This window comes from Leptopilina boulardi, unplaced genomic scaffold (assembly GCF_019393585.1).
Source record: "Leptopilina boulardi isolate dan_hultmark-lab unplaced genomic scaffold, ZJU_Lbou_2.1 LbouV2_121, whole genome shotgun sequence".
NCBI classification, from domain to species: domain Eukaryota; kingdom Metazoa; phylum Arthropoda; class Insecta; order Hymenoptera; family Figitidae; genus Leptopilina; species Leptopilina boulardi.
In genome coordinates this window covers 2213900-2232331 of record NW_026137665.1, presented here as the reverse complement: position 1 = coordinate 2232331, position 18432 = coordinate 2213900, and the positions used below count along the sequence as shown (strand labels likewise).

At 25.7% G+C, this 18432-nt stretch overlaps 1 protein-coding gene across 3 annotated transcripts in view; it reads right to left on the bottom strand.

Moving 5' to 3' along the window:
• Positions 1 to 18432, bottom strand: part of LOC127286305 (protein N-terminal asparagine amidohydrolase) — a 119034-nt gene that overhangs the window by 26985 nt on the left and 73617 nt on the right. Inside the window, exon 1 of one of the 3 annotated variants that reach the window (XM_051312693.1) lies at positions 204 to 526. The exons of the other annotated variants lie outside the window; for them this stretch is intronic. Coding sequence (XP_051168650.1) covers positions 204 to 214 — 11 coding nt within the window. The 5' untranslated portion in view covers positions 215 to 526. Of the gene's footprint in view, positions 1 to 203; positions 527 to 18432 lie in introns of those variants that run through there. 3 annotated transcript variants of the gene reach the window in all.

The following is an 18432-nucleotide window of genomic DNA, read 5'->3' as shown; positions in this document are numbered from 1 at the left end:
AATACAGACATTGAAGAAATTTAAATATAAATTTGAAAAATTAATTCCCACCTTTTTTTATGGCCTTTTTTCCCATACACACACACACAAACTAGCAAAACTTATATATTCATTAAATCACAATTTTATTACAATGTTATTTATTAATAAATTCTTATAAATTAATTAAATTCACTGGAAAAAAAGAAATAATAACAACGTACTTTATCACCATCCAATATTTATCCTTTTTTTTTTTTAAGTAAATATATCTAGAGTTGGCACATTTTTTTCACGTGATAATTACAACAAAATAATGATAATAATAATTCCCCTTTAATTTGTTTTTCACGCACTAACTAATTGATCATTAATATAAACATAGAAAGACAAAAAAAAAAAAAAAAAAACAAGAACCGGAACTATTTTCGATAATGGAATTATTATAATAGAATGACGTCGATTTCTAGTGCTTTATATTCGAGTTCATTCAGAGGAATCATCAATTCGTCTCTCATTAACAAATCGTGCTAATTATGGAACTGTTTATCAGTCGTGTCGACTATTGGATGATGTTGAAAGCTGGAAATCTAGAATAGTGGGAGAGGTTAAAATCCAAGCATATAACCAATGAGATATTGGAAATCTATCAGATAGGAATTCATGAAGAAAATAACATGTTTGGTTCAAGTCGTTCGGCTTAGGAATCAAAATGGCCTTTTTTTTCTTCTTTTTCTTCAATGTGGCTGCTGCTGCTGCTGCTGCTGGTGGGACCGTTGATAATCTACGGGGTGGCACCAAAGTTTTACACAAACGATTTACGACGCTTAAACCCTCTACTTATAAAGTCACTATCGTGTTTCATTTGAAAATTATTGACGATCAAAGATAATAAAAAAAAAGAGAGCTTGCGAGATAAATATGTCAGACGAGATAAAATTTATTATTATTTTTTTTTGGACTTTTTTTTACTTTTTTTCAACTGCATCACAGTTTTATATTGAATTTTATTTTTATTTTTTTCATATTCTAAATGTAAAAAGACGTTGACTTGTATTTAAATTAGTGAATATTTTTTAAAATTTCACTGTAAACTTGATGGTATCATTTTGGAATGCAACGTTTTGATTTGATATAAGGTATCAAATTGATCCAAATATTTGGATCATTTTCAAGAAATGATCCAGAATATAGGATCATTTTTTGATACCTGAATTGGTATCAAAGTATAACTGTCATGGCTGGCATGCTCTTATTGACAAGTTTATTAATTAATTTATTCACTGCACTGAATATTCAGATATTAAAAATACTTTTATTATGAATTTCAAGAAAGAGAGAAGCGAAAACTTATAAATTGCGAGCAATTAAATAAGAAAAAATTTATTTCGAAATAAAATGAAATACACTAACCTTTATTTATGTTTATCACATAAGATTTAAGTTAAGTTCACAATTACAACACTTGAAAATTTTTAATTATTTTTGTGGTTCAAATAATTATCAATAATTTATTTATTATAAATGAACAAAATTTAAGCAATGCACGCTTGATAAATATTTCTAATGCGTTGTCAATTAATGCAATTAATAATTTCCTATTACACAATATCATAATCGACATATATGAAATTTGTAAACAAACAGGGTTGGGAAACAAGAGCCCAAAATATGTTCGTCCAAAGCACAGTTGGGTAGGATTGAAATTATGTCCAACAATAATTTTCAGAAAGAGTATGCATTTTCCAAATTCTCGCTATGAGCGCTCAGTTATCACGAAAAGGTTCTCAACCTGTTTATAAAAGTATAGTTTAGTTTCATTGATTGAAACATTAAATTTAAATTAACATTAAACATTTAATTTTAACATTTTAACATTAAATTTCATTAGTTAAAACATTGAAATTAAGAGGTAAATGTGAAACAGACTATAGTTTTTCATGTTTTTGATCAAGACAACGTTCGACACTCTTATCAGAATTTGTAATTAATTGAATTTTCATTTGTCTGAACAAAGATCGCAACATTTGAATTTTTTTCATTATTTTTACAGTTCAAATTATTTTTAACAAAATTATTAAAAAATAATTATTCAGTTTTTCCCTATTTCAAAATTACATGTGCGTTAACCTTAAACGTGAAACAGAATCCTACCCAACTCTGCTTTGGACGAACATATTTTGGGCTCTTGTTTCCCAACCCTGTTTGTTTACAAATGTCATATATGTCGATTATGATATTGTGTAATAGGAAATTATTAATTGCATTAATTGACAACGCATTAGAAATAATATTTATCAAGCGTGCGTTGCTTAAATTTTGTTCATTTATAATAAATAAATTATTGATAATTATTTGAACCATAAAAATAATTAAAACTTTTCAAGTGTTGTGATTGTGAACTTAACTTAAATCTTATGTGATAAACATAAATAAAGGTTAGTGTATTTCATTTTATTTCGAAATAAATTTTTTCTTATTTAATTGCTCGCAATTTATAAGTTTTCGCTTCTCTCTTTCTTAAAATTAATAATAAAAGTATTTTTAATATCTGAATATTCAGTGCAGTGAATAAATGAATTAATAAACTTGTCAATAAGAGCATGCCAGCCATGACAGTTATACTTTGATACCAATTCAGGTATCAAAAAATGATCCCATATTCTGGATCATTTTTTGAAAATCATCCAAATATTTGGATCAATTTGATACCTTATATCGAATCAAAACGTTGCATTCCAAAATTATACCATCAATTTTACAGTGAATTAATTACAGTAAATAAGTAGAACAGCCCAATTCCTTCAACCCTTTTTTATCATTCCTCAAAATTTCAACCCGAAATTTCTCCTCATTTCCGAGAATACTTGGAACTACCAAAAAGTGACTTTGTCTCACATGGCCTTAAAAAATAGGTTAAAAATAACAGTAATAAACTAAAATGTCTCAAATTTACCAGTCTTGGCCGAAAATATTTACAAATGTCCCAATGGTTGTCCCACGAATGTCCCAGTGATGGCCGCTTGACACTACACTTAGGTTAATATATTTAAAATTCTTTATTTGTATTTAAATATATTTAATTTTATTAAAACTTTGAAAATTTTGAAATTAAAATATAAAATAAATATAGCACGTACTTGTATCAAATAATTATACCAATACAGCTTTTTAATAAAATAAGGAATCGTATGTTTACACTTTTTCTTCGTCTAACAAAAAACTCAATTAATAACAAAGAAAAAAAACATCTGACGGCCACGACTGGAACATTTATCTTATTTTGAAAATTGTATTACATAAAAAAAAGTACATATTATATAGAAAGAAAGAGAAATACATTTTCCTCTTTAATAAAGAGTTTTCATATTAGCAGAATTATAATGAATATGAATTTCGAAGAAAATTTATACAAAAATGTGCATTAAGATTGCTGCGAATGTTTTTTATCAGAATCAAAAAAAAAAAAAAGATTTAGTGTTCGAAACTTTAAACCGTATGACGATAGAATCTCACGACATCAATGAACTAAAAAAATTCTTTACATCAGATTAAAGCGTGATATTCACGTTGAATCTTCTTTGCACCGACGCGCAACGCAATGTGGGATGGCAGAACAAATCGCGTTCTTATAGTAGAATACGAATCGGCCATCTACACGCCTCCTCGTTCGATTTTGTCCAAAAGTGTTCTTTAACAGCATGTGATTGTTATACATATATATAGTTCAAAATGGTTCATTTTGTCGGAAAATTTACTTTGAAAATATTTAATTAATTAATCTGAGATTTTGTGAACAAAGTTTAAAATTTTATCAGAAACATTTGTTATGTGCGAAAATTTTGATTTTTTTGCTGAATATTATTATAATATACTTTGGAAATTTTTTTTTTTTCACTTTAATAAGTTTATGTTTTTTTTTACATTTATAAAATATTTTTAACCAATTTCATAAAATAAAATATAGTTTTATTTTTACGTCTTTTGAATTTCGCGCCATTATCCTTGGTTTTCAGATAGTAGCGCCGTTAATTTTTTGTTTTCTGTTACGTGTGAAGGCCTGAGCAGAATAGAAACGTAATCGGAATCGTAATCGCAAACGCAACAGGAAGAATGAGGTAGAGAAGGACAAAAAATATGTCTATCCTTCTCTAACTCATTCTTCCGGTTGCGTTTATGATTACGATTCCGGTTACATTTCTATTCTGCTCAGACCTTGAACCACTCATAAGGTACTTCCACTGAATAATGGGAGACTATAAGTTTAGTTTCAGGGTAAAACGTGCAGATGTCACCACCATAGAAGCGAAACGAATTCATGGTTATGCGCATGCGTCAAATTTAAAATTTAAATTATGATTTTTTATTTCCATGATAATTATTGTTTTTTTTTTTTTTTTAATATTTTTAAATGCATAAATCATTTTTATGATGGCAAAGAAAAACAATATTTTTTCTGATAAAATGATTAATTATATTTCTATTTTAATTCAATTAATAAAAAAATGTAATTTATAAAATATATTTTAATAAATAACCATAATTTCAGACAACTCTGGTATAATACTGAAATTTTTGGTTGGGCAATTAAAAAAAAATAAAAAAAAGGCCGTAACTTTTAACTCATAGTAAAATTATGCAATTTTGATAAATTAAATAAATATATATTTATACAAATATGTAATATATAAACAAATGTGAACCATATATATATATGGACATATAAATTTCCCACGTTATCTTGAAAATTAGAACTGTCGGAAGAAAATTATATGGTACAGAAGTTTAATATAGCTTTTGTTGGTTCAAAATTACTCTCTTCGAAATCCATTGTACAAAATCCAGGGTCGTTATGGGAATTTGTTCTTTTGCGTTACGTGGACGGTAGTACGTGCTTCGTACACTCTATTCTGTCTTCGGAGCATTCAGTTTTCAGTTAAGATCGGTGTAATTATTTTATTTTTCAATATATAGCACTGAGACTTGTTTCATTGTACAAAAAAATATAGTATACATACTTATTAATCTCCTTGAAAAATTTACCTTCACATATATATATTTATATACATATACAATGTATATTACATTCTTCTTCAAAAAATTCAAATTGCCATGTTTCTCAGTTGAAATTATAAACAATTATAAATAATTGTCAACTAACAATTCTTTCAAAAAAAAAAAAAATATATCAGTAATAATGCAATTAATTATTTTATAGATTCTAATCAATAATTTACAGTAAAAAAATGAAGAGTAAAAAAAGTATTAGTAAAAAAAAGTATTCAAATTTGTATATATAATTACTGCTTGAAATTTTAGGTTATTACCCATATAAAAATTAATCTAAAATTAATTATTTATTAAAATTTTTAATTAGTGCTGCCCACGAGACAAGACGATACGAGATTTCACATAGTATCGTCTCGGTTAAGTTAAATATTAAAATTGTAGATCTCCGTCTCACAAAATGTGGTCTTGATCTCGGTCTCGCAGTCTCGATCCTCGATACTTGTCTTAATACGAATAATTGAGATTTAAGGGTATGTGGGAACCTCCCACGTGTCCTAGTATGGGAAAATGTGTTTTGGTAGTATACATCTTACTCTAAAATGAAAAAAGATTTTTGTCTCAAATTTTAAGGGATGATAGATTAGGGTACAAGGAATCTTGCTGTTCTCCGAAAAATACATAATTTTGCGTTAAATTATTAAAAAATGAAGTTTAAAAAGTGTGATTTTTAAACGAAAATGAAAAACAAACATGGCGGAGCATACACAGACGTTGCTTGAGTATGTCAGTGCTCCAGTAAACAGCGCCAATTCGAGCAAGTGGCCGCTGAATGAACTATGATGTAATACATTATTTTACTATTTATTGCTTTACTTTTATTATTTTTGCGTTAAGTTATGGTAAATGAGTAGAACAGCGAGGTTCCTTGTACCAACAAAATCATTTCTTCAAAATTTTAACCCGAAATCAATTTTTTATTTCAGAGAAAGTTTCAAACCACAAAAAAACGTCCATTGCCCACATACCCTTAATGAGATTCAATCCATTAACATAACCTCAAACTAAAAAGTAGTTTTTAACTGAACTAAAAATATATTTAAAATTTATTACACCCAAATTCGATAGATTCAATTGTACAATTTTGGAAAAAAAAATTATTTTGAGTTAAAATTTGTTGTTAAATAATAATTAATAAATATTTTGTATTTTTTCTTAAAAGTTAGTGGAAAATTCTAATTTTTATCCAATTTTTATAAACAATGGCTCATTTTTCTCTTTGAAAGATTCTCTAAAATTTTGATTTTGTGTTTTTGTTAAATAATGGTTTTTTCAAAAAAATATAAAAAATAAAAATTTTATTTGTTTATTAACTTTTGAACAAAATATTTTTAATAAAATTCAACAAACAGAATTGTAGAAAATCATTCAAAGAGCAATATGAGCTATTGTTTGTTAGAATTGGATAAAAATTAGAATTTTTCACGAACTTTTAAGAAAAAATACAAAATATTTATTAATTTACTATTTAACAACAAATTTTAACTAAAACTTTTTGTCACTCTCCCCTACTAAGTTTGAATTAAATATAGGGTCATTCCATTTTATTTCACCTATTTGATATTTCGTATTAATGACTTTGAATATCCGTACAATTCATTTTTGACAATTATTTTATGAAATTTTCTTTTATTTACGTTAAAATTTAGTTTTTAAGTTGAGTTGCACGGAAAATAGGTTAGTTTGACAGCTTTGGAAATTTTATAAAAAAGAACAGAAATAATTCATATTTGTTGAAAATAGTCTAATTTACCAATGTTAATTGATAATTGTGTAAAAAAAGCCAAAATACTACGTGAAAATTAATATTCAAACTTACCTGTAAAATGTCAAAATTTGTCACATTTTATTTATATTTTCCAAGAAAGTTTATAAATATTATAAAATTTATGACTACCTAACAATAAGTACTTTCCATGTACTTCCACATGATAGGTTGGCTTTTTATTTTTAAAATATAGAAATATGTGAAATTTTACCTTGAATGTTGAGCTTTTCAGGATTTTATCAGATTTTGAATACTTATATCTTCGCAGGCGATTAATGAAAAAATCCCATTTTGGTTTTAAAATTTAAGTTAAGTTTTCTTTATTCATCTTATCAAAATTTGGTGATAGAGAACGAGCTACTTTTTATTTTTATTCACTTTAAAAAATCCACCTTAAAATATGAATTTGAAAGTTAAAAAACAAGCATTTTTAAAAAACTGAAGTTGGTTTTCTCAATATAGATTTATTTGTATGAATTTTATTTATAAAAATACTTATTTTTTAACCTTTAAATTCGTATTTTACGGTGAATTTTTTAATGTGAATAAAAATAAAAAATAGCTCGTTCTCCATCACCAAATTTTGATAAGATGAATAAAGAAAACTTAATTTAAATTTTAAAACCAAAATGGGATTTTTTCATTAATCGCCTGCGAAGATATAAGTGTTCAAAATCTGATAAAATCCTGAAAAGTTCAATATTCAAGGTAAAATTTCACATATTTCTATATTATAAAAATAAAAAGCCAACATATCATGTGAATGTACATGGAAAGTACTTATGTTAGGTAGTAATAAATTTTATAATATTTATAAACTTTCTTGGAAAATATAAATAAAATGTGACAAATTTTGACATTTTACAGGTAAGTTTGAATATTAATTTTCACGTAGTATTTTGGCTTTTTTTACACAATTATCAATTAACATTGGTAAATTAGACTATTTTAAACAAATATCAATGAAAAAAAATTTACTAACTGAATTATTTCTGTTCTTTTTTATAAAATTTCCAAAGCTGTCAAACTAACCTATTTTCCGTGCAACTCAACTTAAAAACTAAATTTCAACGTAAATAAAAAAAAATTTCATTAAATAATTGTCAAAAATGAATTGTACGAATATTAAAAGTCATTAATACAAAATACCAAATTTTTCTAAAAATAGGCCGCAACGACTATAGGTGAAATAAAATGGAATGACCCTATAATATACTTCAACTAGAAATATCTTTTTTTAGTGTATATGTATGTATATATTTTTATATATAGGTCTGAACAGGCGTGTATTTTCGACTTTTTCACAGTATTGGAATTATCCAGATATTGATCGAGAGCAGGGGGGGGGGCACAATTATTGGAGCATAGGGAAGAAAAGAAGATCAGGTGAAGATGAAGAGAATAGAAAGAGAGAGTCGATATTTTAAAGTGAAGAGAGAGAGAGAGAAATGTCTGGGCCTTCGTGACCATAATCGGTGAGAGTCTGCGCAGATCGAGCCACACGGAAATCCACTTGAAAAGTAGCCATTACCTTAATTATTGGTCTATCTCTCAACCAAGGCTTTGGTGGGCATTTTTTATATATATATATATATACATGCCATCAATTTTCAAGTGACTGACAATTTTCTTTAGTTTGTCGAATCACAGTGCGACATTCGTCGTAAACATGATTTTATACTATCAAAAAAAAAAAAAAAATCAGAAAATGAAATAAAATCCAAACTACCCAAGTAGAAATGTGCCACTGGCATAGTACTGACCCAACACTGCCAGTCAGTATAACAGTACTGACTGCCGTACTGGGCCAGTAGTGGACCAGCCCTGGCTGGTAACGCTGTCCAGTACTGATTTTGTCCCGCTCACCAGTACTAACGTAGTACTGGAATAATACTGGCATAATACTGGCAAAGTACTCATCCGGACTTAAAATCTCACTTTTTTACAAAATGCTAAAACACGCTTTCCAATGCAAATTTCATCCTTATTAGCTTATTACTCCCATTTTTACCACGAACAGGTAATGTGAAGCCAATAATAGTTAATGTTATTTAGAATATATAAAATATTATTAACATTAAATAATTAAAATAATAATTATCATTTATATTAATTAAATTATTTTATTTTTAATAAATTATTTTACAAAAAATAATTTGTGTTGTAAATTTTTTTTTTTTTTAAATTCATAATATTTAATTTTTTTTACTTTGCACTTATACTTAATTTAATAATTATTTAATAATTGATATTACACATGAACAAATATTGTACTTATAACACTTAAAACTAAGAACGAAAAATCTCGCACGCATGGGGGATCGAACCCTAAACCCTTAGAACGCAAGTCAGATACGCATACCGCACAGCCGCGCTGGCTTGAAGTGCTGACTTGAAGTAGTTCACCTAATACAAAAGTTTTGATTTCAAAGTTTGTATTATCTATTGATCACGAAAATAAAATGAATTTATTCTTAAATTTTTTAAACTCACAAAATTTTTTCAATTTTTACAAAGATTTAATGAAATAAAACTGGATATCAATTTCAGTTAAATATGTTTAATAAATTATTTTTACCGTAAATAATATTAAAACAGACAAAAATGATTGATGAATTACATAATTAAAAATAAGTTAATAAAAGACGACTGTAAAATATGAATGGTAAAAAATTTTTTAAATTTAATATTTAATTATTAATAATATTTAAAAATTACAGTGAAAAAATTACATTTGCTTTATTTTTAAAACTATTAGAAAAAAATTCTCAACTTACTGTTATTGTATGCATGATAAATAACTTAATGCACATATTTCAATGAGTACTAAAATAACTTAAAAAACATAAATATATTTTATATAGGTATATAATAATACATTACAATTACATCCAAAATTTTGAGGGAAAATATTCGAAAGAAATTAATATACATTTTTTTAAATAAAAAATCATCGTTTTCTACCTATTGGAATAATTTAAAGACTTTTTCATTTAATGTTTTTTATCACCGACATAGTACTGATTCGGTGTGAATGACAGTGTACTGCCAGTACTGGTTTTAATATTTTTTTACCTCCGACATAGTACTGATTCGGTGTATTAGTCAGTACACTGCCAGTACTGAAAGTCAATACCGACAGCCAGTATTGGATCAGTACCATGCCGGTGTTTAATTACGGCGAGCTACGGATATTTCTACTTGGGTAGATTTCTCTCTTTTCCGCTAATTTTTGAACCATTCTTTTTTCTTATATTTCTTCAATGTTTCTATGATGAATATTGATAGTTATCGATTTTATAAATAACTCATCTGGCTCATATTTTATGAATCATTAATATATATCAGTAATTAATTGATCCAAATGTTGGATATAATAGTGTTAATTTACAATGAAAAAAAGATTTATTTCATATTCAAATAATCGGTTACTTGACTATATTGTCAAATAAATATTTATTTGTATTAAATAATAATTTGATTTTTTTTTATTTCTTTCAAATACAGAAATTATTAGTTCAAATATAAAGTTTATTTAATTTAAATAAATATTAAAAGTCAAGTAACCGATTATTATTTGAATGAAATAAATTTTTTTTCAGTTTATCGAAAGTTTAAATTTTTTAAAGAAATTTAATTAAATAATTTGAACTGATTGTCAATTAAAGAATTTTTTTTATGATATTATCTACAGAATTTTTTTTGTTTCTATTAGAATTCTTATTTCTAAATCAACGATGACTGATAAGTGGAAATTTATAATTTCAATTTTTTACTTTAATTTCTAATCTAAAAAGAAGATTTTATATATATATATAGAATGTACATGTAAAGAAATCATGAAGATAAATTGTAATTTTAAATTTCAAGATTATAGTAGACTAAAAATAATATTTTCATAATTCTGACAGATTACTATGAACATATAAAAAAAGTAATACTGTTTTTGTTATTAAAATTGTAGAAGTGTAATAACTTTATTTACAGTTAAAGTGTACTAAATAACTAATAATAATTTTGAATTATTAATTTAATTTTTTATCTTTATAGTACTATGTTCTCTCTAAATTTGAATTACTAAAAATTTTAACTAATTTGAATTAGTGATTGACTTAATGCGTTTGTATTAATTAAATTTTACTAATTCAATAGAAAAAAATTTTTTTTACTATTAATTAGTCAAACTTTACTAGTTCGGTAGTGGAATTTTTTTTGTTTACTATTAATTAGTTAAATTTTACTAATTCGACAGTGAAATTTTTTTGTACTATTAGTTATAAATTTTCTTAATCCAAATACAAAAAGTGAGTCACTGATACAAGTTATACGCATAGAAAAAGTTTGCAGTGGCAGCAAACTATTTGCTGTCACATCAAATTACGTTAGCTAATATATAGAGACAGCCAATAAATTTACTGTAAGGTCAAAAAAGTTTGCTGTGACAGTAAATTTTTAAAAATTAATACTGATATTGTTTATTACAGTAAACTTTTTCTTTGTCATAGCAAAAAATTTAGCTGTGGTTACTAATTTTTGATAAATAAATAAAATTCCTAAAATTTACAATACATAAATAAATAAATAAAGTAAAAAAAATTATAAAAAAAAATAATAATAAAGATTAATATAAAAATAATGAAATATACTTATAATTTTTTGAAATCACGATAAATATATAAAGAAAGAACTATTTGATACAGTTTCGATTGACTTGCAATAATTCAAAATTATAAATATTGAAGGGTGGCAGCTATTGAACACCCTCTCTTTCGCTTGCCGGAGAATTAAAGATTTATTGCAATTCGTTATACAGACTCCAGATAACTCGACTCTGATACTCGGATCGTAAATTATCAAAAGTATACTTAAGACAGTTAAATATCTAACCGGTGTCTCTGAAAGCTTAGTTTTCACCAATATATACATATAGATATATATATACATATGTATATAATTCTTTCACAACATCAAACACATGTGTTTCGAAACTGCTTTCTGATACTGTACGCTATTTAATTTCAATTATCTAAAAGTTTTTAATTATAAACAGGATACAGATTATGCGAAAAAAGTCACTGTTCTGAGAAAGAAAATATTTTCTTCAATAAATATATTTTTAAAGCGTGTTTTGTTTTTTTTTTTTTTTTTGTTGATACAAAATTTATATTTAGAAGAGTACTACACTTTTTCCTAAAGTGATTGGGAAAAAGAGATTTTTTTTAAAATAGGCATTATTCGAATTTTTAAACATTGGATTTTCTGTAAATTAGAACTTATTGACAATTCAAAATTTTCAAAATTCAATTTTTTTGATAGTTCAAAATTTTAATCATTGGAATTTATATAAAAAATTATATAAAAAATCAGAATTTTTTGAAAATTCGAACTTTTAATAATTCGAATTTTTAAAAATTGGATTTTCTGATAATTAGAACTTTAAGAAATTCAAACATTTAATAATTCAATTTTTTGATAATTCGAACTTTTTATAATTCGAATTTCTCAAATAAGAATTTTCGAACTTTTAAAAATTAAATTTAAATTTAAACAAATTTTAAATTTAGCGCCTTTTTTACTTAGTTACTTTTACATTAAACAATTGGTACTAATACAGTTGTCAATGACGTCAACAACGTCAACAAAATTCCTAACTTAAAAATTCTATTATTTAATTTCGTTAATTTGTGTAAATCAACTTTGAAAATTGCATTTTTCTTTAGGGCTACACGTTTCTTCATTAAAAACAATTATTTTTTAAAATATTTTTTTAAGTAATTATTTGTTTGTCAAAATATTATTATTATTATTATTGAAATAGTTGTTCGATACTCATGTGTTACCATGACAATACGTGCGTAAGACAAGGACAGAAAAGTGTAATTATATACGACCACGAGTGTACAGTATACACATAACCTCCAAATAGATGAATATATCAAGTTTGATAATCTTCAAATTTGTATATTTAATCATATGGTAAATTCTTTAATGAACCTGTGAATTATTTAGAAAATTCTATAAATTTTGTAAATATACATAAAAGTGCCCCCACAGCACCAAAGTTTCCTAAAGATTTATTTGAAATATTCGGAATATTTAAATGCAATGTTTAGTGAAAATTGTGTAAAGATTTAAATGTCCCACTTGAATAAATGTTCAGGAAAGTTTCACAAAGTTCAACACTAAACATTTATTTAATCGGGACATTGAAATCTTTACACAATTTTCACTAAACATTTCAATTAAGGTATTAGTCACGTAAAATCATTTTCGTCAGATATTTTTTAAATTTTGCATGAGTGTTTCTGACATAATTATCTACAAAATAAGACCATTTCCATCGATTTTGACCGTTCCTAAGCTTTAAAATATCATTTCAAAGTTGATACTTTTTACATGGACGGAGCACCTAATGCATGTAAGGAATTTGCTTTATAATTATTTAAATAAAAACCAGTCGTCAGATTTTAAAATAAAACTACCACATAATACTTTCATTAGAAACGAATGCATACAAAAAAACTGAAATTTTTTGACCGTACCAAACTATAAATATATTAGGAGAAAGTTAACAAAATTTTAAATTATATGAAGTTCCACTGCTGGAAAGCAGTACACTTGGCAACGCTGTAGCGCGCGAATGCATACAAAATTCAAAATCATGCAAAGTACACAGTTAGAAAGTAGGAATATCTCATAGAGTAGAATAAAAAAATAATATATTTAAAATTTCACAACATAGATTAGTATTAAATAATTCTCAATTTTTTAAATTAAATCATATTTTAAGAAAAATAAGAATGAGAAACGTTAAATTGGTTGATTATATTTCAACAGTTAAGAAATAAAAACATTTTTTGATGAAATATTTATTTTTTACTTTATAAACCAATTTATAATACATTATTGATGTAAATATTAATTATAAATAATTAAAAATTAGTTTTCAAAGAAGCATACTTGAATTTTTTTTAATAATATTCACATCTTTAATTATTAATTATTCTTAGTAAGTCTCATACTTTTAAAAAGTTTAAGCATTTATATACATAATTATTAATCAAAAATAATTCAAAAATAGCTTTTAAAGAAGCTAAACACTTTTTGTGACTCCAACATTCAGTAGCACTGGTACATTCAGATTGCGACGTTGCCGCGATCAAAACTTTAGTTCTACACGTGCGAGAACGCGGCGCTCTGAGTGAAACTTACCTGTACCCTTCAAAAAGTTTCACTCAGAACTATACCTCTTGCTAAGCACAGACTGAGTCAGACTCAAGACAAACTTTTGGTTAGAGCCGGCGCGCGACTAATACCTTAAATATTCCGAACATTTCAAATTAATCTTTAGAAAATCATTAGGAAAGTTTCGGTACTGTGGGGGTTGTTGAAAAATTTTTCAAATTAAAATACATAATACAATAGCTTTAAAAAAAAAATTTGATCTACTTTTGCCAACTCTTTTTTATAAAATTTTTATTTTTCCAATTTCACTGTAAACTTGATGGTATCATTTTGGAATGCAACGTTTTGATTCAATATAAGGAATGCTCTTATTGACAAGTTTATTAATTAATTTATTCACTGCACTGAATATTCAGATATTAAAAATACTTTTATTATGAATTTTAAGAAAGAGAGAAGCGAAAACTTATAAATTGCGAGCAATTAAATAAGAAAAAATTTATTTCGAAATAAAATCAAATACACTAACCTTTATTTATGTTTATCACATAAGATTTAAGTTAAGTTCACAATCACAACACTTGAAAATTTTTAATTATTTTTGTGGTTCAAATAATTATCAATAATTTATTTATTATAAATGAACAAAATTTAAGCAATGCACGCTTGATAAATATTTCTAATGCGTTGTCAATTAATGCACTTAATAATTTCCTATTACACAATATCATAATCGACATATATGACATTTGTAAACAAACAGGGTTGGGAAACAAGAGCCCAAAATATGTTCGTCCAAAGCAGAGTTGGGTAGGATTCTGTTTCACGTTTAAGGTTAACGCACATGTAATTTTGAAATAGGGAAAAACTGAATAATTATTTTTTAATAATTTTGTTAAAAATAATTTGAACTGTAAAAATAATGAAAAAAATTCAAATGTTGCGATCTTTGTTCAGACAAATGAAAATTCAATTAATTACAAATTCTGATAAGAGTGTCGAACGTTGTCTTGATCAAAAACATGAAAAACTATAGTCTGTATCACGTTAGCTCTTAATTGCAATGTTTTAACTACACAGTAAAAACAAAGTCTTAAACCGTTTACACCTTAAATTAAGCCCATATATTTTGCATAAGTCTGTCCTTTTTTAATTTTGGTCTGACACCGTTTACACCTTAAATTCAGCCTCAAAAATAGGCTGAAATCAAGATTTCTTTTTTAGTGTGTAATGAAATTTAATGTTTAATGTTAATTTAAATTTAATGTTTTAATCAATAAAACTAAACTATACTTTTATAAACAGGTTAAGAACCTTTTCGTGATAACTGAGCACTCATAGCGAGAATTTGGAAAATGCATACACTTTCTGAAAATTATTGTTGGACATAATTTCAATCCTACCCAACTCTGCTTTGGACGAAGATATTTTGGGCTCTTGTTTCCCAACCCTGTTTGTTTACAAATGTCATATATGTCGATTATGATATTGTGTAATAGGAAATTATTAATTGCATTAATTGACAACGCATTAGAAATATTTATCAAGCGTGCATTGCTTAAATTTTATTCATTTATAATAAATAAATTATTGATAATTCTTTGAACCACAAAAATAATTAAAAATTTTCAAGTGTTGTGATTGTGAAGTTAACGTAAATCTTATGTGATAAACATAAATAAAGGTTAGTGTATTTCATTTTATTTCGAAATAAATCTTTTCTTATTTAATTGCTCGCAATTTATAAGTTTTCGCTTCTCTCTTTCTTAAAATTCATAATAAAAGTATTTTTAATATCTGAATATTCAGTGCAGTGAATAAATTAATTAATAAACTTGTCAATAAGAGCATGCCAGCCATGACAGTTATACTTTGATACCAATTCAGGTATCAAAAAATGATCCCATATTCTGGATCATTTCTTGAAAATGATCCAAATATTTGGATCAATTTGATACCTTATATCGAATGAAAACGTTGCATGAGTTGATCTTAATTCTTGTATCAATTTGATACACACATGAAAACTGTGTTCTGAAAATAATATACTTGTCACTTCTGTATTTTTATTAATATCCTTATATTTTACGGTAATAAATAATAAAAAGAAGGTTTTGTGTGAAAGTAAAATCTCTTGTCACGCGCATTTATTTAATTTTAACTCTAATAGTTTGTTTCTTTGCGAGCTCAGTAATGTGCGCTTTATAAAGGTTTACATTCACGTCGTATACCATATAAAAAAAAACCTGCTTTGCTTCTGCGGTGAAATGTAAAAATGTTGTGTATAATTAATTAGTGGTCCTGCTACCGGCTCTGGTGTGAAACAAGACTTGAAAATAAGAGGTAAAACCACTATAACGAGTTAACTTTCTGTTTATCGACAAACTACTTTATTTAATGTAAATATAATATGAAATTTTATTTGATGCAATTAAAAACAAAAAATTTTCATTGAAAAATGATTAATTTATTTTTTATAGAGAAAAAAAATTCTGTTTTATACAAAACAGGTTTATAATATATAAATTTTTTGTGTCACATTTTTTTTTTTATTAAATTTACATTAATTATTAGAATTGTTATTTTATATTAATATTATTATCATTATTATTATTCATAAAAATATGGAATTGACAAAATGTCGTATACAAGTATTTAATTCCGTATAGAAATTGTCCCACTTTGCCCTATTTAAATTAGCGCTCTGTTCAGTGCCTCTACAGTTTTCCTTGTTTGAAAAAAATGTAAATAAATTAGGTCTTTAAGTTTAGATTTTATCAACAAGTTATTTACAAATAATAATTAGAAATTATATTAAAGTCGTAATAATCATATCGGGCATTGGTTAGTTTATCTAACTAGGGCCTTATCAGAAATAAGGAAAACTATCCAGAAACCTATATTTTGATTAATGCACGAAACCAGTGTAAAATTTTTTTCCAAATTTTCTCTATTTAATAAAGAACCTTGGCCAGAGCTTTGCTAGTTTTCCTAGTTTAGAAAAACATAAAATTTAAAAATTATCATTTGCAAAACAAATTAACAACTAAAAGAAATCAAATATTTATATTTTAATAAATTTTTATTATAGGGTTTTGACTAGAATACCCAGCCAAAGAACCAAATAGAATATTCACTAGATTTAAAATAGGGCTCTGATTAGGATCACGACAGTTTTCCTATTTTTTTAAAAAAAAATGTAAATATATATTTTTAAAATTACTTTTTGTAGAAAATTTATAGAAAAACTAACAGGGCTCTGACTAGGTTTTTCCTGAGCCTTGTCGGGCGCTAGTTAGTTTCCCTACTCAAGGCCATACCAAACAAAAATTTACCATTTTTTCCCTAATAATTCAACAAAATGAAATTTTCAAATTGTTTTTAATATAGTAAAAAAAAAATCACAAATAAATTTGTAAATTAAAAAATATTATATCCATTAAAGTGCAATAATACGATCGCGGTAAATGCATGTCCTCAAAGAATTTAAGAATGGTATTTCTGGTAAGGCGTTTAGAACACTTATAAGTATCGAGGAAGTATGCGTGTTTATATGTGTGTATAGCTCATATACGTGGAGCTTTAACGTAAAACTTTGAACATCGAAATTTAAAAATTTTCTCTCTTATAATACCTGTACTTATATACAAAATAATTCCGCATGGAATTCTTATATAGGTGCAATAACATATTACGACACATGTATATATATATATATATATATATATATATATACACATATTATATTATGCCCTCAACAAAAATGTTGATGTTACTTTAGCTGTTGAGTTCATTCGACTTATACTCCAACTCAAACCTCCGGGATCTAATTGAACCCCAGGATACTGTAAACGGGTGTGTCTCTTAGAATTATACATACATATATATATAAATGGGCGATTCCACGTAAAATTTACCCACTTATGACATTTTAAATTCGAATAAATATTTTTATTCATTAATTACAGAAAAAAAATGGTATTTATATAAGTATATGAAAAAAATTTCTTTAACCATCCAAATTTTAGAGTTATGAATTTTTAAAAATCTGCATCTAGAAAAAAAAGTATATGCATTTTTGAGAAAATTAATCAAAACAAAAGCTATTATTGCAAAATCAATAAAACTACATTTTCAAATCAAAAAAAAAAAATTGGGCCCGGGCCCAATTTGAAAATTGACATTGAAATCGTAATTTGTGACCTCCAAAATCCTCCAAGTAATGATTTTCGCGAATTTAGAGTTAATTTTAGAAAAAATTCGAACTCAATATTTGAAATAAGGCCCAATATTATTGGTCATATATATATATATTATCCCATGTCTGAACGCAGAATTTTAGCGGGATTACAAATTTGCTACGGAAAATTAATTTCGTAGAAACATGTATGTTTAGACATGTAATAATTATCCAAACATTGGGCCTTATCCCC